Source organism: Megascapheus bottae, chromosome 9 (genome assembly GCF_031878675.1).
Source record: "Megascapheus bottae isolate mThoBot1 chromosome 9, mThoBot2.hap1, whole genome shotgun sequence".
Classification (NCBI taxonomy): domain Eukaryota; kingdom Metazoa; phylum Chordata; class Mammalia; order Rodentia; family Geomyidae; genus Megascapheus; species Megascapheus bottae.
In genome coordinates, this window is record NC_143517.1 from 25343755 (window position 1) to 25365783 (window position 22029).

The 22029-nt window shown below is 33.8% G+C and overlaps 1 protein-coding gene and 1 long non-coding RNA gene across 4 annotated transcripts in view; one reads left to right on the forward strand and one right to left on the reverse strand.

Annotated features, from left to right (window-relative positions):
• Nucleotides 1–22029, forward strand: part of Pkia (cAMP-dependent protein kinase inhibitor alpha) — a 77361-nt gene that overhangs the window by 52433 nt on the left and 2899 nt on the right. The window contains exons 2-4 of one of the 3 annotated variants that reach the window (XM_090338977.1): nt 13431–13555; nt 16689–16700; nt 18214–18391. In XM_090338977.1, coding sequence (XP_090195103.1) covers nt 13469–13555; nt 16689–16700; nt 18214–18391 — 277 coding nt within the window. In that variant the 5' untranslated portion in view covers nt 13431–13468. Of the gene's footprint in view, nt 1–13430; nt 13572–16688; nt 16701–18213; nt 18392–22029 lie in introns of those variants that run through there. The other 2 variants (XM_090338975.1, XM_090338974.1) reach the window with 2 other exon arrangements.
• The window catches only part of LOC150058908 (uncharacterized), a 44678-nt gene continuing 23194 nt past the window's right edge, over nt 546–22029 (reverse strand). Inside the window, exons 2-3 of the long non-coding RNA XR_016536659.1 lie at nt 21671–21780; nt 546–603 (exon numbers count right to left, since the gene is read on the reverse strand). This is a non-coding gene — a long non-coding RNA (uncharacterized LOC150058908). The remainder of the gene's footprint in view (nt 604–21670; nt 21781–22029) is intronic.

A 22029-nucleotide genomic window follows, 5' to 3' on the forward strand; every position in this document is an offset into this window, starting at 1 on the left:
CTACTTGGAAGTTGTTCACAATTCCCTTGGAGGGGTGGTGTTTTTTCAGAGCATATCCTTAGAGGGTAATGAATACAATAACAGCATGATGCATTTTTCCATTTTTAGCTGATTGTTACTAAGTACACTTAGTGATCCCAGTGCCTGTGTTTTAACCCCAAGAGGCTGGGCATATAGAGCTACACATGAATCTACTTGGTATTCTCTTTTAAGACAAATTATTTTCATGGGCTGTCTCTCTTATCATTTAATTACTTATCAAAATTAAGGGCCATGATGACATCAAGTCTTCCATATGAGGACCCACCCCAGTCCATAATATGAGGAAATTAGCCTAGCCCTAATTGGAACACAGACGTTGTCTTGGCTTGAAATGAGTATATTTAGGTAGTTGGAAGGAAGGAAAGTAAAAGCAAATGAAAAAGGAATTGTGCCTTCATTTAGTTATGCATGCTTGGGTTCCTTTCACAATAAAATTTAGTGTGAAGGGCTTTCTTGTTTGATCACAAGAGAGAAAATAAAAGTGACATCAAAACGAAGGACTGCTCTTCTCATTTACCCATATATTCAATATTCAGTGCAGCACTTGGTCTCCAGGTAGCACTGAAAGACATATGTTGAATGAAACATATATTAATATACAAAAATAGTAAATATGTAAAAACAGAAATTTTGTGAACTCAAACCCAGCACTATAACTGATAGATGAAATATAAGCAAGAAATGTAAAATTGGACAATGAAATTAGCATCAAAACACAAATGGTACACAACTACATCCCAGAATTCATCAAACTTCATTATTTTATTTTCTTATCAACACGATATCCAAATGTACTTTCAAATAATAAGTCTGGATTTCTGGATGTATATTGGCTATGTTCCATTTTTGTCTTTGTATGTAGTAGTCAACAATCAGATTGCCTCCCATGCCCTTTGCTTTTCCTATATTCTCTTCAGAAGAGATGTATTTTTTCAGTTACTATTGAAATTTCTGAACAAAAAAATGTAGTACTACTTTACTATAATTTTTTGAGGGGGTCATGGGGCTTGAACTGTGGTCTGGGTGCTGTCTCTGAACTCTTCAGCTCAAGGCTACCACCCTACCTCTGGGTTTGGGCGCTGTCCCTAAACTCTTCATTTCAAGGATACCACCCTACCCTTGAGCCACAGCCCCACTTCCCATTTTCTAGAGATTAATTAAAGATAAGAGTCTCTTGGCTTTGTATTGCCAGACCTGGCTTCAAACCTCAGATCTCAGCCTACTGAGAAGCTAGGATTACAGGAGTGAGCCACTACCCCTGGCTTTATTTTATTTTTTATCTTTAATCATACAAAGGGATTTCAATTCAACATGTCAGCTTATAAATACAGTATACTTTATCTTACTCAATATCACCCCTTCCTTCATCGTCCACATCTCCAAACATCCTCTCCAAACATCCTCTCGAATTTCCTGGTTCCATTGTCATATATCTACCTCAAATACTATGACTGTAAAGAGCAGTCTCAATTTAAATGAACATTAAAAATTGTTCCAATATATAATAGGCTTCCTACAAGAGTATAAAACCTCATAGGAAGTTTTTTTTTGTTGTTTTGGTTTTGTTTTTTGTTTTTTTTTTTTTTTTTTTTTTTTGCCAGTCCTGGACTTGAGCTCAGGGCCTGAGCACTGTCCTTGGACTTTCTCAAGGCTAGAGCTCTACCACTTGAGCCTCAGCACCACTTCCGGCTTTTTTTTTTTTCTATATGTGGTACCGAGGAATCGAATCATAGGAAGTTTTATAGCTAAAAAAATCTCTGGATACAAAATGTTTCGATAAAAATACATATTACATATGTGCAGAAAGGTACATATGTATATATGGTTTAAAGAGGAAATCTTTATCTCTGTCATTAATGTATAAAATTTAGGATCTGAATATAGAGGATTAAGACTTTTTGGGGGGAAGTCGAGGGATTTGAACTCTGGGCCTGGGCATTGTCCCTGAGCTCTTTAGCTCAAGGCTACCTACTGCCCTACCCTTTGAGCCACAGTGCTACTTCCAGGGTTGAGATTTTTTTAAAGCTAGATAAGGTGGCTCACATCTGTAGTCCTAACTACTCAGTAGGCTGAGATCTAAGGAATGAGGTTCCAGCCCAGGCTCTTATCTCCAATTAACTACTAGAGTACCAGAAGTGGTGCTGCAGCTCAAGGTGCAGGGCAGTAGCCTTGAGCTGAAGAGGTCAGGGACATCAGCCGGCCCAAAATTTATGTCCCATGACTGACAAAAAAATTAATATTATTTTAGATGTGATGCATGTTAAATAGCATATGCTTCACCCAATAATAAACTCTTGCAAAACTAAGAAACAAAAGCAAAACTGTTGAATTTTTCTTTATTCTCTATACTGGTCCTTTCTTCCTGACATCACCAAAGAAGAAATTCTTCTTTCAGTCTTATAATTGACATGCATTTGATTTTTAATACATGTTGTGATTTTACTTTTAGTCTTATTTTGAATGCTAACAAAATCAATGTTTACCTTCTTTCATTCAGTATGATGTTTCTGGTCTTTTTACAAATTATTTTAACTAGTATTCATAGTTTTTTACAATATTACACTATGTAAATATAAAAATGTATTCATTATTTTGTTGATATTTGGGTGGATGATTACTAGGGACAAATATCATAAAGACTTTAGTAATGAGTCAATAAGAATTCACATGCTCAACTTTAAAAGACAATGCTAAAAAAGTTTTCCCAAATTACTAAATTAATTTGCTATTCTTTTTTTTTTCCTCTTGGACTTTGGTCTTGAACTCTAGGCTTGGTGTTGCCCCTGAGCTCTTCAGCTCAAGGCTAGCGCTCTACCACTTGAGCCACAGCACCACTTCCTAATTTGTTATTCTTTTGGTCTACAGCCTCACCAGGCACTGTCCAATCAAGTGAAGCACAACAGTAGTTTGTTTAGGTCTCCTTAACAAATATCAGAAAATGTGGTTTTAATAGAGTTATTTTTGTATACTTATAGAAGCAAAAATATTCAAGGTATTGGCAGGATTTATTTTTTCCTAAAACCTATCTAAGGTTTGCATATGTTTCCAGACTGCTGTGTTCCTCAAATGTCCTTTGCACTGGGTAGGTGCATCCCTCTATAAGGACAGAAGAATTATTGGATTAGTGTTCCACCTTATTATTTTACTTAACCTAAATTACCTCTTTAAAGGGACACCATCTGTGAAATGCATATTGGGAGAGGGTGCATATGACTTTGGGGTAAAGATAAATCAGTCCAGAGCATATTAATTCAACATTTTCCCAGTAATTTAATAGTTATGCATGGTTTAAAATTTTCTTTTGTTCACCTTTTCTATTTATCTTTTTTGTGTGTGGGGGTCATGTGGCTTGAACTCAGCCTTGGCACTGTCCCTGAGCTCTTCAGCTCAAGACTACTGCCCAACCCTTGAGCCAAGCCCCACTTCCATTTTCTAGAGGATAATTGGAGATAAGAGTCCCAGGTCCTTTTGTGCCAAGGCTGCCTTTGAACCTTGATCCTCAGATCTCAGCCTCCTGAGTAGCTAGGATTATAGGTGTGAGCCAAAGCACCTGGCTCTATTTATCTTTTATTTCTTGTTTTTATTTAAGTAAAATTATATTAACTATCCTTTACCAATGACATATACAAATAACTTCTCCCAGGCGATACTTTTTCATTTTTAAAATATATTTATATTGTGGAATAAACAACATCTCCTAGGGATTTTCTTTAATTTTAATCAAACCAAATATTCTTCTAGTTTACTGCCTTTTTATTGTGCTTATAATGTCCTTTCCAAGTTTAACTTCACATAGCTATAATTATACATTTTCCTGTAAGTGTACAAAACTCACACAGTGAGAATATAGGAGAATATTCTTAGGAGAGAATTGCAAGGGGTCAGTAGCTATGTGTATAAGATCTTATCAACTGATGCTTATCAAGGTGAATTCCAAAAACTAGAAATAAGAGATTCATGATACTGTTTGCAGTTACTTTTTTATGTCTTTCTTTCAGTTTTTCTTTAGTTTATCCCCTTCTATGGTTGTTTTAGATTTCTGTACCCTTTGTCTTGTATATAAGTTTATCTGATTTGGGGAAGGGAAGGGAAAGCATAGAAAAGTGGGACTAAGGATGAACTAATTCAGCAGTGCAACCCACTGGACACTATATTGGAAATGAACTGTACAACTTTACGGGGAAGGGAGACATGAGGGGAAAAACTGGGAGAGAATGAGAAACAGAGTGACCCTGTTCAAAAGGAAATGCACTCATTATCATACAACTGTAACCCCTGTTTACATCACCTTCATAATAAAATATTTTGAATATCTAGCATATTTTTATTTTATATTCCAGTCATTAATCCATCTAAACATGATTTGCAAGTGTGATCTAATTTTATGTATAATTAGATTTTTTCCAGCTAGTTCATCTATATTTGAATAATCTTCAGTGACTACTCTGTGATATATGAAGTTTCTAAATATATAATGAACAATTTCCAGGCTTTTTTTTTGTGTTCCAGGAGCCTGTTTGGCAATTATTTGACATTGGCATAACATGTTCTTTAATGCCATATTTTTCTCATATATTTTTATTGTAATTAATAGAAAGGTTATATTATATTCACCAGATAGAAGGTGCATTACTTCACATACATTAATTTAATACCATATTTTATGTGTAAGAAGCAAATCCTCCCACATCAATATCCTTTATTTGGTAATTTTTCTAAATTTGTAGAATTGCCAGTTCTATAAACCTCTAACAAATATTCTGATTGAAACTTTGGGGAATGCATGAAGTTGAGCTGATCTTGTGATATTTACTGCACCTATAGACATGATGTCAAGATGAAATTCCCTTACACAAATTGCTGATACACAGAGTAAAAATTTTGACAGGAAAATTCCATTATGTACCTTTATGTACTTTTTAATTTGCTAGGCATTAAACTATTTACATAATGATCATAACTGTGTTGCATAAACTGTTGCTATATAACTGTTTGTTTCCAGGTGCTATAGATATAGATTAAATACAGATGTATTCATAGGCAAAAATTGTGATCTGGGTTCAGTTCTTCAGCTGACACTTCCTAGTGTCTTGGCAACTTCCTAAATAAACAGCCCATTTAAGGGCCAGGAGTTTGGCTTAGTGATAGAGTGCTTGCCTAACATACAAGAAGACCAAGGTCAATTCCTTGGTATCACATATATAGAAAAAGCAGAAGTGGTAGAGTGCTAGCCTTGAGAAAGCCTAAGGACTGTGCTCAGGCCCTGAGTTAAAGTCCCAGGACTGGCCAAAAAAATATAAATAAAAACAAAAACAAAAGAACCCATTCAAGTATTATTTAACTAACTCCTCATTATCTTCTTTGTTTCTTTCCTTCCTGAGAATCTTAGTCAAAAGATGTTAAAGGCCACATCAGCCTTTCTCAGAGGGGAAAATAGGCAGACAAAGGAAGATATAACTTACATTCGCCACAGAGCTAAAAGAGAAGATCTGCAGAGGAACCAGCCTAGTGTAAGATACAGGAACCATCTTCTTGAAGAGTCCACTACTCAATATAGAACCTTAGGCAGTTGCTACATAGAAAGCATGTTATATAGGATGGCAGGAAAGCATAATAAAATGTATTTAAATATTTGTGATATAATAATTATGAATATTTATTATTGTGGTAGTCATTGTTTTCATCATCTAAAGATGTAATTAAACTATGAAATGGATAAAAGTTAGAATCAGTTCTAGGGTATTGGATAGGATTATATGGGATTGTATATGCAAATAAGAAATAGACATAAATGTAAACTGTAAAATGAATACATATTTGTATATTCATATACATTTCCTCTGTGTGTGTATGTGCGTGTGTGTGTATGTACGTATAAATTCCTTAGCTCTGCTCCTAAGGAGGCCTGAGGCAGCTATTCCCCCAAAGCAATGAATAAACCTAGTGCCTGAATCTTAGTTTCTAAATTTAGTTAACTAGTTAGAAGAACTCTTTCAGAAAATGATTCTTTGAAGAAATCTCTGAATTCAGCCAGCAAAGGAAAGTGAAAATTGTGTTAGGCTATACTGTTATTCTTAGGAACATCTAGGATTCCAAAGGAAATGACAGAAGATGTGTGTGTGTGTGTGTGTGTGTGTGTGTGTGTGTGTGTGTGTATTTCACATTTTTGAGTTGCCGAATTTTAACCATCTAGCCCCCAAATCAATACTGATCAAACAGACTATAGTCCACAAAGTAGAATTCTGCACTGATGAAAATGATAATTATAAGTTTGATATTAGAATAATCACAATGTGCCTAATGTTCCTCTTCAGTGAAAGAGGAACAACTTTACAGTAGAAAAGACAGATGGTATGCATAATGACCTGAATTGAACTCATATTAGTAGAATTAATATGCAAATAAAGTACACATTGCTGCCTATTTGATAGGATACAATTATAAAACAATTGCACCACAGTTTAACATATTCAAAGCTAATCAAGCGAAAATTACAAATAGCTAAATTCTACAAAATTAACTGATTTGTATGTAACCTTTACAAGTTTCATGGCCATAATACTGAACTTCAAGAAAATTTTCCAGATTAAAATAACCAACCACACAGTACATGAAAATACAACACAAAATTCTGGACCCATTCTTTTCATATGAATAATGTTACTAGGTTACCTAACAAAACTTTAACAGGGTCTGAGAGTAATTAACACTGAAGTAACGTGTGCACATATGACTTTTCTGGTTTTTTATGGCTATGCTTGGTTGATTTGAGAAGGAAATACATTGGTATTTGAGATTGTCAGCTCACTACCAAATGTTTGAGGAAATAAGTCCTTTCTTATTTCAGTTTTTCTGTTAGTTTTATCTTATTGATGAAATTGTGACAAAAACCCTGTACCCCCAGCCAACTAATTATTCTCTTGAGAACTAGTATAATTAAAAGCTATTTATAGTGGTAGTGAGATTCTGGTCTATTCATGTTAATCTCTTTCATTAATATCTCATAATCTTCACAATTTGAAGAAATTGAAATCTTTTCAATTTGAATTTTAGGGTGCTTTTTTCCTATTGATACTTTTCATTTTTTGAATACCCTCAAAATGATAAACTCTTCTTCATTAAAATAATACCAGCAAACCTTATAAGAATGAAAATAAATGGTCAGACTATAAAGTTTTGCTTTCATCCAAATTGGAATAATTCAGTATAATGTAAATTTATATAACATTGAATGTAAACATACATAAAGAAACATAAACACATAGAGTATGTTTGACTGATTATGTTTGACTGAAACTGGCTGAGTGAAAATTGTATATTGAAACAGAAATGAAACTTTTGGAATCATGTTCATGCCATGTAATGCCCATGTTACTAGGCAATGATCAACTAAGTTAAAATAATTCTTTCAATATTTCCTTAGTCAACATTTAAATTCAGAAAACAAGATAATTAGTATTTTCCACAAATCATTTCATGGGCCTATAGCTAGTTATAAATAGCAGTACAACACATGAGAAAAACACATGAGAAAGTAAGAACACATGAGAAAGACTGACTTTCTATATATAGCTTATCTCCAAAACCTTGGGGAAGAATGTATTTTTTTTGTGAAAACTTGGCCTTTCCAAAGGGCATATAAACGCTAAGGTCAGAGACTGTTAGAACTAGAAAATATTTGAAATATTTCTAGTCTGAGAACCCTCAGTCTGGAAGTATGAAAACTGAAGTCCAAAGAAAGTAATAATGATGGGCACTCAAACCTTTGTGTCTAAACTAGTTTATGCAGCACAGAATACATTGAAGTAGCTGTTCATTTTCATCACCATCAACACCCACATTCTCTCCCTACCTCCTCCCTCTTGTCTCTTTTAGAAGGATGCTAACATTACTTGCCAACATTAACTGTAATTATTTGTTAATTTGTTTTGCAACTCACTTCTGAAATGCTAATTCTGAATTAAAATTTGTGAGAATAGCTTCCTTCTTTCTTTAAATAACTCTGCCTACATTTATCATATTATTCTTTTAAATTACCACATAATAATTAATACAAAACACCATAAAGTAAAGCAAGTAAGAGTTGAAGGTATTAAGATAAGGAGTAGAGATGCCATACCTAATTGGAGATGAAAATAAAAATTCAATTTATTTTAAAGAATGAATGGCAAATTAGATAATGTTTGGATAATTTTAATGCAATGCAAACACAACTCTCCTTCATTTAAATTCCAGGGAAACTGATGTATACTGTTGGCTTTGCTATGAACAAGGCAGTAAACAGAGTAGCTAGATTTTTGTGTTTTATAATTTCATGTCCCAAAGATACACACACACACACACACACACACCCCAAAAATCTTGCATTTGACTTTTTCCTTACTAGTTTGTACTTTAAAAACTTGGTAAATCACCTACAATGATTTCTTAAGCACTGGGGATTTGTGTATATGTGTGTGTGTGTGCACACGTGTTTTTATGTACACACTTGCTTGAAAAATTCACCAACTAGTGTGATTGATGCCTTTCCCAAGAGTGAACTATGGATCTCAATTAAAAATTTATTATCATGTGGAAAAAAGTCAGATTTCATAAATTTGATAGGGGAGTCAACCATTGGTAAATTTTAAATCATGTGTATAATATACACATGTGAGCCAGGTTGAACACGACTTTTTCAGCTTTATATGACAGAATAACTTTGTAATATTCTGAATCATTTGGCAAGACTTTGTTCTATTTGTTGTAGATCCTTTGGTTGTGTACAAAAATATTAAAAGTTGGTGTGAATTAGACATAGATAGGACTTCATATGCAGCAATGATATGCACTAGACCATATGATATGCACTAGGCCTTGTATGTAACAGGGAACATTATGAGATAGGCATTACTAATTCATGGCATTAAAATCTTCTATTCATGTAAGTATCAGAGAAATTCTAATTTCAAAGCAATGTGAATTAATTAAAGAGCTTCTCATTTTTATACTATTTACTATCTACCTGGATTGGTTCCCTTATTTTGAGACCTTTCACCATCTCAACCCGTAATTTCCTCACAAATTGCAAATTGCTTGTTAAAAATCACTGTTTAGCTGGGCACGGTGGCTCACACCTGTAACCCTAGCTACTCAGGAGGCTGAGATCTGAGGATCAAGGTTCAAAGCCGGCCTGGGCACAAAAGGACCCAAGACTCTTATCTCCAATTATCCTCTAGAAAACAGGAAATGAGGCTTGGCTCAAGGTGCAGGGTGGCAGCCTTGAGCTGATAAGCTCAGGGACAATGCCCAGGCTGAGTTCAAGCCCCATGACCCACAAAAAAAAAAAAAAATCAGTGTTTAAAATTTAAAATACTTTCATTTGGATAGGAGGCAATCTTGGGGCTAAAACTCAGGGCCTGGGTGCAGTTCCTGAGCTTTTCTGCTCAAGGCTAGTGTTATATTACTTGAACTACAGCTCCACTTCCAGCCTTTTGATAGTGAACTGAAGATAAAAGTCTCACAAACTTTTCTACCCAGGCTGACTTTGAACACTGAACATCAGATTTTAACCTCCTGTATAGGTATGATTATGGGTGTGAGCCACTAGCACCTAGCTAAAACTAATAGTAGTTTCTCTCATGTCCATAATAATACATTAGAATCATAATAATAATTTCCCATCACAGATAAATCTAGAAATATATTCAGTATGGATAGTTAAATGTTCTGGATAATCCATAAAATACCAAGCTTTTTGAAATGAAAACCCTTGAAGCAATTTGTCACTGTGGCAACGTCTGAGAAGAACACCATTCTATAAGTAATCAATAAACAAAGGTTAGCAACATTCTAATATTCAAATATACAATAAAATTGAGAGATATTTATTGTATTAGTGAGCAATAATATTTTCTGAAGTGAAAGATGATAAATATTGCAGAATGGCCAGGATCAAGACAACTAATAACAACAGATCCTGGAGGGGATGTGACCAGGAGAGATCACTACTACACTGTTGGTGGGAGTGCAAACTCATTCAACCACTATGGAAAGCAGTATGGCAGTTCCTCAAAAGACTAAACATAGAACTCCCCTATGACCCAGCAATTCCACTACTTGGCCTTTACCCAATCATCCAGAAACTAGGGCATACTAAATCCACTAGCACAATGATGTTCATTGCAGCACTATTTATCATACCAAAGATATGGAACCAACCTAAATGTCCCTCAGTTGATGAGTGGATCAACAAGATGTGGAATTTATACCCAATTGAATTCTATGCTGCTGTCAGAAAGAACGACATCACCCCATTTGTAAGGAAATGGAAAGACTTAGAAATCATATTAAGTGAAGTAAGCCAGACTCAAAGGAACATAGGCCCAATAGTCTCCCTCATTTGTCATAATCAGTAGAAACCTTGGACTCTCCTAGCAGAGATTTAAAATAGAACAAAATCTAGAGACATTAGGCCAAATAGTATGACACTAAATGTAAGGATAAGGAAACAAAAGCCATATAATGAGTGATTGTTGTCCTTAATGTACTATGTTATCTCTCATCTCTTTTGCTGTCCCTTGGTTATCTCATGTTGTTACAGTATTTCACTTTGTTATCTAATATATTGGATATATGTGTATTTGGTTATTTGAAAGTGGATAGGGAAGGGGGGAAAACAAGATGAGGGGTGGGGCGGGGAGGGAAATGGGGACCAAGACATGAGAAATGGTATCAATGTATGTGAAGTAATGCACCTTCTATCTGGTGAATATAATGTAACCCTCTATTAATTACAATAAAAATATGAAAAAAGTTAAACATTTATTTTGAATAGGGAAACTAGTCTTAGTTTAATGAGAATGTGAATGTTTTACAAGTATCTGACCTCTTCCTACTCACATAGATCACTCAAAAGACAAGATGTTATATAAGAAAGACTACTGCTGGCCTCAAGTTGTTATTGCTTTTATAAATTTGATGTGGATACTATCACTGACTAAGACACGGTAGAGTCAATTAACTTCTTTCTGCTTTTAGTTTCTTCATTTGAAATGTACAAGTAATATTACTTGTCATTTGCCAACCAGCAGTATTTTGTCTGCTAATTGAAAATGTCAGCAGGGATATTTCAAAGATAAACTAAATGATTTATACACTTTGAAATATTAAATAAGTGATGTAAAATATCAGACTAGAACAAATTATTTCATGCACTAATTTCTAATCTTAGATGTACTATTTTGAAAAACTTATACAAAAGCTGGGCTCTGGTGGCTCACACCTGTAACACTAACTACGGAGGAGGTTAAGAAGTTTCAGGACAGTGTCCATGTCCTGAGTTCAAGCCCTAGGAGTAGTCTATATCAATTAATTAATGAATTAATTAATGCAAAACATAGAGACAGCTCTGAATAAAGTGAAATTAGAATAGACATATAAGGAATGTGCTATGTGAAGTTATTTCTTTTCTCTTTGGTTTTCCCCTTCAGTTGAGCCCCTGTTGTCACTGTATCTTATTTTGATACCTGGTGTATTATATATATGTTTGAATTAGGGAAGGGAAGGGGAATAACAAAATGATGAAAGAAAAGACAAAGGGTGAATCAACGTAACAGTGATACTCACAAGACAATCTGTTGAAATGAACTTTATAGCTTGGGGTTGGGGGAGGAGAGAAGGTGGGAGAAAGATGTGGGGGTAACAATACTTGACAAGAAATATGCTCACTACCTTATGTATGTAACTTGTACCCCTCTGTACATCACCATGACAATGAAATTAAACTAAGAAAAAACATTTTGGTGACAAAGTGTCTGGATATAACCCTAAACTAGTTTCCGATATAAATTTAGTAATTATACGCCTAACTAACTTCTAAATTTACAAAAAAAAACAATGTGCTTATATAAGAAAAGAAAAAAGAAAAGCTGACATTTACACTGCTAGTTAAAAGGTAGAATGGAGTAGAAAAAACTAACTACTGGTACATCTGCACTAATCAGGCTGGTACTATTGAATTTTACAGGTAACCCAGTCACTCTTCATCATCACAAAAACACAGTTAATATCCTTTCAGTGTCAGATCTACCCAAGAAGACAATTGTCATTGCCTTGTTAATTGCTAATCTCCATCTTCAAGGGCACAAACATTTAATGTACCACGTGACAAAATGAGAAGTCTCATGAAGCACTTCTGTGTGTACAAAAGCACAGCTGCTTCTAGAGAATCCTGAGGATGGGGGCAGGAGGAGATAGACAAGTCTTTTATAAAGTGGATTGCCATTTTCACTACAAAAATCAATTACCACATGAATCATAATTCAAAGTTGGACATTTTTCAAAGTTCATAAAAAATCAATGAAAGAAGCTTGTCTCTGTCATGGAAATAAAACCTAATGGTGTCTGTTGCCAAAATCTGAGCTTTCCAAAAAAAAAAAAAAATGGTGGGAAGTTTATAGTCTAGATCTCTGAACTTTTCAGCTCCTAACTCTTAAAGACCTCTCTGGTAAAACAATTGATATTACTAATCAATGAGCTATTTTATAACTTGGTGCCCCATAACTCAATGAGACAGTGTTTTCGAAAATATTAATGCCTAATGCCATTTGTGTATACACACTTACATACACATGTAAGTATACATAAGGACAAATATTCATTCAAAATACAATATAGACAATGAGGCTATTTCATAAAAGTTCATTAAAACATTGAAAGCATATTGTTATAGTTTTAGATTCCACAAAAAATATAATTATCTGCAGGGAAAAGTATAAGGCCAGATTTTCTTCATATCATTCAACTAAAACAACATATTGAGACAGACTGAATGCAGACTCAGATTTAAGAAACCAGATGTCTCTTATTAAGCCAGACATTTGAAAATTATGCCAGAGTTACAAATGTGAAACTATACAGATTTTAGTCACTATTTTTAGGTTTGGAAAATGTATTTCAATGTCATTAAAATATTTCTGTAACTAGGTAATGCATTCAATAGTACCTTTAGCTGAATTAATAACCATTAAATTGTTTTCAGTTTTTCATGTGGTTAAAGCTAGTTTATTTATTTTGTTGCAGATGAATGCTCACTATGCTTCTCTATAATCTTTTGAATTGTGGCTAATAAATGCAAACCAATTTTGAAACACTAATGTTGATTTTTTAAACTAAGCATATAGTAACTACTGAAAGGCTATTAACACACTTCACATGGTTTCATAAAGTGACAGAAGTCTTGTAATAGTAAAATAGGAAGAATTTTCTTTCTCTCTCTTTGGTTCTTTTCAACTTTTAAAGAAACCATTCTGTTCATGTTAGAGAGAAATCTTCAGTGCATGCTGATGACATTCTCTCCATTCTTTCTTCCAAGTCTGTGAGTCTCATTTCATGTGTCCCATTTACAGGAGTAAAATTAGCATGTTCTCCACTCACCATTTGGCTCATGACTCAATGTCACTATAAAAATCATCTTAGCAGCTTCACAGGCCCAGCTTCTTCTAGGATACATCGATGTGGAACATTTCAACTTGTCTAATACAAGAGACGTAAGTATATACTTTCATAGGCTCTTGAAATCTAAATCTACTTAAGTATGATCTTCTGTTTATTCTCTCAGATAATTTACAAATGGGATATTAAGTAAAAGTCTAAACAAAGAACTATATTATATATCTCTGTTCAGAAATAAGTCACCCAAAGGAAAGATTTTCAAGGCAGTGTTACATTAGTTGTGTTGTCACAGAGTGAGATATTGAGGCCAAAAAGAGAAAATTGATTTCTTATTCATAACTTGTGATTGAATTTTAGGTATTTATGTTTTAAATTTTAGTCAAAGTTTGAAAAGTTAGATATTAAAATGTAGTTTTCCACCCCCATAAGACTTTAAATATATATAACTGGTTATTTTATATAGCTAGCACTCTAAACCATCTTTCCTTATATATAATGCAATTCTATTATTTATTCATGTGTAAAAAAAATCCAATTAAACAACATAAGAAGGAAATGCTAATGAAGAATCAAAGGCTAGATTGTGTAACTTTTCCAAGGCCTGCGATTATTTTAGGCTGTTGACATTTCTGACATTAAAAAATATTTTGGAGCTTTTTTCCTTTCTTTCTTCCTTCCTTTCTTTCTTTCTTTCTTTCTTCCTTTCTTCCCTCCTTTATTCCTTCCCTTCTTTCTTTCTCTCTACTTGCTAATCATAAACCCTTCAGAATTTTAAAACAAGAGTCCAGGTCATCTGTACAGATACACTTAATGTAAAATATATTTCTGTTTCTTTATTAGTGGTATCATTAAATATAACTGTGTCTAAATGCTTAACTAAAGAGACAGAGAAGTAACTATATTGAGCATTTAATAAGAATTCACAGAAAGAAGAATGATAATGCAGAGAAAATATATATAGAGAGAATATATAGATATATAGAATTATATTTTGTTGAAAAATGCTACTGTTATTGTATTCCCTCATTAACATATGTAGTTTATTTTGGCAGTTTTGTTTATCAGATAAAAATCTACAAACTGAAGAAAGAAAATACACTAGAAACAAAATACTATTTTATATCAGCTATTATACTAATTATACTGGCTGTAAAAATTGGTTATTAATTAGTTTCTATGTCACTATAAGGGAGAATTTTGTGCACATCTAGTTAACGAATATATTTTAAAAATGCTTCAAGGGAGAGGAAGTTTATAGGAATAAGATATCACCATTCTGTAAATTTTGTTTCACTCAGGCTAAATAAAATTACTACGAGCATTTTAAAAGACAAATGTAACACAACTATGTTTCTCTCTGTATTTATCATTTTTAAAATGCTCTAACTGAAAAGTTAAAGAAGTTGTTAGTTCCCCTCAAATGAGTAAAAATTTGACAGATTAATTTACATTCCTAAATATAAAAATCAAATTTTTAATTCATATTTTCTCATAGGAAACGTTATCATTTTTGTTTCATTCTGATACTTCAAATGATCTTAAAAGTCATATCAGCACAGTGCATTAAACCTAAGTAACATTGCTGTGTATAATTTAGTACTCACTTAAATTCTCTGAGACTTTTTATCTTAAGAAAATTAATGTTTTTAAATTTCGGTAGCATTATTAACAGATAAGCAAAAGCAGTTATGCTTTTTTGTCAATGTTTTGAAAAAACATATATTTGGGGGGAAAAAAGCCATAAAATGAGATAGTGAATATTCTAGATTGAGGTAGATAACTTTTGGGTTTTGGTAATTTTGTATAATCAGAAAGTGGAGTAATTCTAATACTGATGAAAGATAATTAGTATATTTATTTGCCATTTCTGTTCAGCAAACGTATTTTTTCTTTTTCTTTTTTTTTTTTTGTGGGTCACAGGGCTTGAACTCTGGGCCTGGGTCCTGTCCCTGAGCTCTTCAGCCCAAGGGTACCTCCCTACCCTTGCATCCCAGCCCCACTTCCCAATTTTTAGAGATTAATTGGAAAAAAAGTGTCTCACATTCTTTAGTGCCCAGGCTGGCTTTGAATGGTGATGCTCAGCTCTCAGCCTCCTGAGTAGCTAAGATTACAGGAGTGAGCCATTGGGCCCAGCCTCAACATACTTTTATTTAGCACCGACTGTGTACAAAGAACTCAATTAGAAGTTGATGTAATTAAAGTTTGCTTTTTTTTTTTTTGGTAGGTTGTAAGGCTTGAACTTTGAGCTTGGGTGTTGTCCTTGAGCTCTTCAGCTCAAGGTTAGTGCTCTACCACTTTGAGCCACGGCATCACTTCCCATTTTCTGGTGGTTAATTGGAGATAAGGGGCTCACATGAGCCACCATCCCCAGCTTAAAATATTTTTTAATGCAGTTTCTGTCTTACAGGATTCTCTAATCTAACTGAAAAAAAAAAAAGAGAAGAAGTAACTGCAATGTTTGCTAAAATGTAAATGGCCCATACAGGGAAAACATTAAGTGTTAAGAAGTCACAGAAAAAGTGGCAAATGAGAAAATGTCTGTTGGATGAATTTCTGTGGGTAGATCTCAACAGGTAACTTTAATGAGGAAGGTCATTCTAGATGGAATAATAAAATTAAGCCCATGCTTACACAAACATTTACACAGAAACTCTGAAAAAATGCACACTTTCCTATAATATACCAAGCATAAGTCCAAGTTAAAAATAACAATAGTCCTATCAGTATCATGAAAACCTTTAAAAGAGTTCATAGAAAACTCATAAATATGTTTTGTAGACTGAGTTAAACTTTGGAGGTATTTCTTGAGACAAGTACAAAAATGACTAGTGGCAGCACTTGGGATAAAATGGAACAAAACGAAATTTAGGAAATGGAGGAAATCAGTCGTAATCCTACAAAAAGAGGTTCCTATGTTTAACAGTGAATCAATATGAATGGCATCAAATCAAAACCGACAATATCAACAAGTGGTTAGAGAAAGAAGACAGATATATAAAAATCTGCTCCAGAATGATGTGACTTTCAAGGGAAATCCCTAATGGTATTAGCCATGGAAGGAAAAATCAATAGCATACCTATAAAAGAAAGAGGGCAAGAAAAGAATAAGTAAAGCAAAATTGTAAAGAAATATTTGGTAAGGAAAGACATTAAGAGAACTTGAAACAGAGTTCCGATGTCCTCTAATAGGGTGCAACATCATTTCAAGGAAGCGATTATCTAGTGTGTAACTGGAAAACTATGTTGACGTGAGCTGGAGTAGTCCTTTTAGTTGTAGGGACATAAGATCTGGAAATCTTACCAACAGGGACACTAGTTGTAAGGAAAAAAATCAACTAGAGAGGAATAAAGGAATGTCTATAACAATTTGAGTTCATTCTAATTATGGACATCTCAAATTGAGCCAATTATCTCAATTTTGTGACTTTTTTCTTGTAGCGTTCATAGGATGATCAAAGGGTACTATGGGGTGTTTACCAATGGTAAGGACTCAGATAGGAAAAAAAAATGATAAGAACAGGTCAAAGGAACTTTTTAATGCAATATAAGAGCTCCATGACTCACATAGCAGTGGACCAAGAAAAGCCCTAGATAAAAAGGGTTAAAAGAAAGAAGACAGCATCAGATGCTAAGAATAAGGAAAAAAGAATGAGATGAAGTGGTAATGGCCAGAGGAGAGAATTTTCAAATTTACAGTGTGAGAAATAAAGTCATTTTGAGTGTTTTCTTTTCTTCACCTTAAGTGAATCTAATGATCACATTATCCGCCTCCTTTACTAATAAATAATGTGAAACAAAGGAAGTATTTTACTTAACCAAGTCTCTCCATAACGTGCTGACAAAGCAAGTAACAGAGACAAAGTTCTCAGCACTTCATTGTGACAAAATACCTAAAGAAATAAACTTACAAGGAGAAAACATTCATTTTAGCTCGTGGTTTTATAAGTTCCAGCCCATGCTTAATTGGGCCTGTGAAGAGGCAGTACATCATCATGGAAATACATGACAGAAGACCAACTTAGCTAATGGCAGCCTATGCTAGCCTTATGCTAGGCCCCACCTTCTAACTTTTCAACTACCTCACAATAGTGCCAAGGACCTAAGGAGCAAGCTATTAACAAACAGACGTGAAGGGTATTCAGTATATAACTATACAGTTTTGTTTGAGAAACCTCATTTTCATTGATTGTGTCTATAAAGATTTTCTTTCAGATTCAGTCAACACAGCTTGTTATTCTTTTCAAGCAAGGAACCAAGGGAGTTTTCATCACTGGCAGTATTTGGTATTGTTGGTGATAATAAAAAGAAAACTGGATTTTGGTCAATTGCTTTAATATCTTTACCATACCTACAGTGTACTTCCTTATCACTTACCCCTACTTTGTACTATTTACATTTTCAACCTCTCTTCTGATCTTCTTGTTGTTACAATGGTTTTAGATAAAGAGGATTTTATTATCTAAAGCAAGTATCAACAAACATCTTGTTTCTGTGGTTGCATTTATACTCAAAAGACAGTCAGCTATCAGACTGACTGGATATCACATGATCTCAGACTTGGCATGGAAAATGTTCCCTCATTTTTAATACAATTGCTTAGGTAAGAGAAGAACTAAAGTAACTCTTTCTAAAGAAGATAATAGTTTCTTATTCATTTCTTATTCATTTAGTGTCTATTAAATGTTTAACAATGACTATCATTATATTTACCCTTTCATTCTTTTCTTTCTATTTTAGTCCCTGCTATGTGGATATTTGTTAGCAATGACTGATGTGGAAACTACATATGCAGATTTTATTGCTTCTGGAAGAACAGGTAGAAGAAATGCAATACATGATATCCTGGTTTCCTCTGCAAGTGGCAACAGCAATGAATTAGCCTTGAAATTAGCTGGTCTTGACATCAACAAGACCGGTAAGTCTTTTGATACACATGTAACTGTAAATGTGGAATGAAATGCAACAACATTTCATCTAGTAGAGTTAAGGGGTAAAAAGTAACCTAAGAAAGTTAAAGTCTACGCATGATAAAAGTCTACAACTAGTCTTTTAATCTCTCACATTTTCTTTCTTTCTTTCTTTCTTTCTTTCTTTCTTTCTTTCTTTCTTTCTTTCTTTCTTTCTTTCTTTCTTTTTTTTGTCAGTCGTGGGGCTTGAACTCTGGACCTGGGCTCTGTCTCTGAGCTCTTCGGTGTAAGGCCAAGGCTATCACTCTACCACTTAAGCCACAGAGCCACTTCTAGCTTTCTGGTTGTTAACTGGAGATGAGAGTCCCTCAGACTGTGGGGCTGGCTTTAAACCTAGCTCCTTCAGATCTCCTGAGTAGCTAGGATTACAGGTTTGAGACCTATTCACACATAGAGCCTTAATCTAGTTTTACTAATGTGATCAATAAAAACCTTTCCCCATTTAATGGTGATTAAATGTTATTAATGTTAATAAAAGTTATTAAATTTAATAACAAAATTTTCATATGCATCTGATAGACCTCAAGTAGAAGAACCATTTCAAAAGAAAAGCTTCCTCAGGACTTATTTTACTGCAAAATAGAATAGCTATTGAAGTAATTCTGAGGTTAAAAGGGCTTTTTGTTTTCTTTCTATGGCTGAATAGGTTTGTGAAAAATGTGTCTTACTACTTATTCTGCTAATCTGGTTTTACCGATTTAAAAAAAGGAAAAGAAATATAAGACATTAGTACTCAGTAGCCTTATTGCTGAGAATTACAGTAATCTATCCATTAACAATTCCTCTACCCACAAATATTGAAAATATCAAATTTTTAATTGTTTACTTGAGAAAATTTCTGTACAAATAATCTTTAAACCTTTTTCTATATCCATGAAAGAGGATAGAATGAGTTTCTGATTCCACTTATAACATTCAATGTGCTCCTATTATTACTATATTATGACAAAGTATTATGTGTTTGTAAATCTCAGTCAAATTATTTAGGTTAATAGAATGATTTATCGACAAATATAAAAAGGCATTTTTTTAATGCAATGGGTAAAAGTCAATAGGTCACAGATTTTTTTTTACAGTTTTAGCCTAATAAAACAGTAACATTAAAGTGTTAACACTTTAAAATGTATAAGCATATGTTTGAATATTTTTATCTTTAAGTAGTTGTACAAAGGAGTGACTATTCAACAGAGAAGTTTGTGAATAGTGCGTGCTGATCAATTAGACCTTTCAATATTCTCACTCATCCCTCACAACCCACCTCTTTCCTTACTTGCTTAATTTCTTAAAATGTATACTGCATTTTTTTTGGCCATTTAACAAAGCAGTTTATGTAGGCAATGCAACTTGACCTGTGGCATCCCTTCAGCATTCTCACCCTCTCTTTGACCCACCTCTTTCTTCATTTTTCTTAATTTTATGATATGTACAGTGAGTTTTTGGCTGCATTCTCCTCCAACCTCACTTACCCTTCTTTCATTGACCCTGCTCACCTTTCCCCCACCTGTAAGCACCCATTTCCTTGTATATCTTTTGTTGGGCGTTGGCATAGTCTCTCTAAAGAATTATACCCTTTACTTCTTGGTAGCCTCTTCTATTGCCAATAATTAATTTGTAACCACTTCCATACTCCCAGTATGATTACTTAGGGATCTATAGGTACATTCTACCACAAAAGAGGGAAACCATGCAAATGTTGCTTTTCTGTGTCTGGCAAATATCTATATTTTGAGGTTTTTTTCTTCTAACATTACTACCACAGTTGCTTCCCTAACAACATCTAAAAAAGATGATAAGAAATTAGTTTTCATTGTCATTGTATTTCATATATTGTATTTTATATATGTTTTGTAGTTGTTTTAAGAAAAAGGAAGGGAGAAGAATGAGAGCAATGGAGCAGATTGGGTTATTTGACTAGAGAATATTGTAAGAAAATTTGAATATGCTAGGGATTAGTAAGTGGCTCATGACTATAATCCAAGTTGCTGAGGAGGTTAAGATCTGAGGATTGAGATTCAAAGCCAGTGAAAGCAAACAAATCCAGGAGATTTTTATCTTCAATTAACTAGGAAAAAAGCTGAAAGTCAAGATTTAGCTCAAATGTTGGAGCACAGGCCTTCAGTGGAAAAAGCCTTGTGTTTGTGAAGGCACAGGCACCAAATTTTCAAATCCCAGTACACAAACACGTACACACAGAGAAAAGATGGATGTGTCCAAATAAAACACTCATATAACTACTAGATGCTAGTAAAACATTTTAAACCATAAAAAATTACATTACTGCTTTTACTTGAATATTTTATTACAAATCATTTGCAATAACTTTAACCAACTTAAATATTAGGTTATTTTTTGCACATAATTTAATTTCTTCTTTTTCTATTTGCCCTAACATTGAAGAAATTTTAGTCAAAGGCCTTTCATGCACAAAAGAAAACATAACTTTAAATTTAACTGTTGATTTTTCATATTAATAAATATAATAAATGAAAATTATTAGTATTTTATATTCAATATATATTACAATTATATAATTGGACTTATTAAAATATTATATGCTTCCAAATATCTTCTAACATTTTTGCATGTTAATTACAATTCTCTAAGCCCTTGCAAGATTTTCTGTTTCCCTTCTAATCATAATAGATTAAACTATATGTAGCACTGATTTCATTATTCTCGGTACAAAGAATCACAAATGATAAGAAGTGAATAAGTAGAAAATATGACAAATACATCGGGGTACATTTAGCATTACTGAATTTTGAGAAACTTCCTTGTAATTCCTGTGTCTACTTTATTGTTTATATGACAACATTGCTGCCTCAAGATTATTATGTTTTGGTAGGTTGTGAGGCTTGAACTCGACCTGGGCACTGTCCCTGAGCTCTTCAGTTCAAGGCTACCACCCTACCCTTGAGCCAAACCCCACTTTCCATTTTTTTTCTAGAGGTTAATTGGAAATAAGAGTCTCAGGTTCTTTTCCGCCCAGGCTGGCTTTGAACCTTGATTCTCAGATCTCAGCCTCCTGAGTAGCTAGGACTACAGGTGTGAGCCTGGCTGCCTCATGATTTTTTAAAACCATCTGTGTAGTCAGAGCTTCATTTGTAGCATAATTCTAAGCTTGGAGAAATCTCTAGACAACACAAAGTCCAAAGCCCCATGAGAGTCAAGTTCATTATCTTCTATTTATACAGTGACTTTCATCCTTGAATATTCTATTATCTTACCTCTGCTGTGTTTTGGCTTCATTCTTTTGGTTACATACAGTTTCTTCTCCTGACATAGCTCATGTTGCATGTTAATCTCTATGTCCCAGATTCAGATGATCTGCCTGTCCCTAGATGCAAATGAGATCAATAGGTCAAAATAAAACATGAATTTGATATGTAATAAATGATCTAAAATGCCAAGGTTCTACCTTTAGAATAAAGTGTGTTTCTTATGTCAAAAAACTGCTTCTAGTTTCTATAAAGACATAAATCACTGGAGTGATTAATGGAGTATGGAAATACAATCTGATTTACCTTTCACAAATGAAATGCAGCTGTTTGTCAACACTAGGGTTGGTCAAGAATGATCAAGTCCA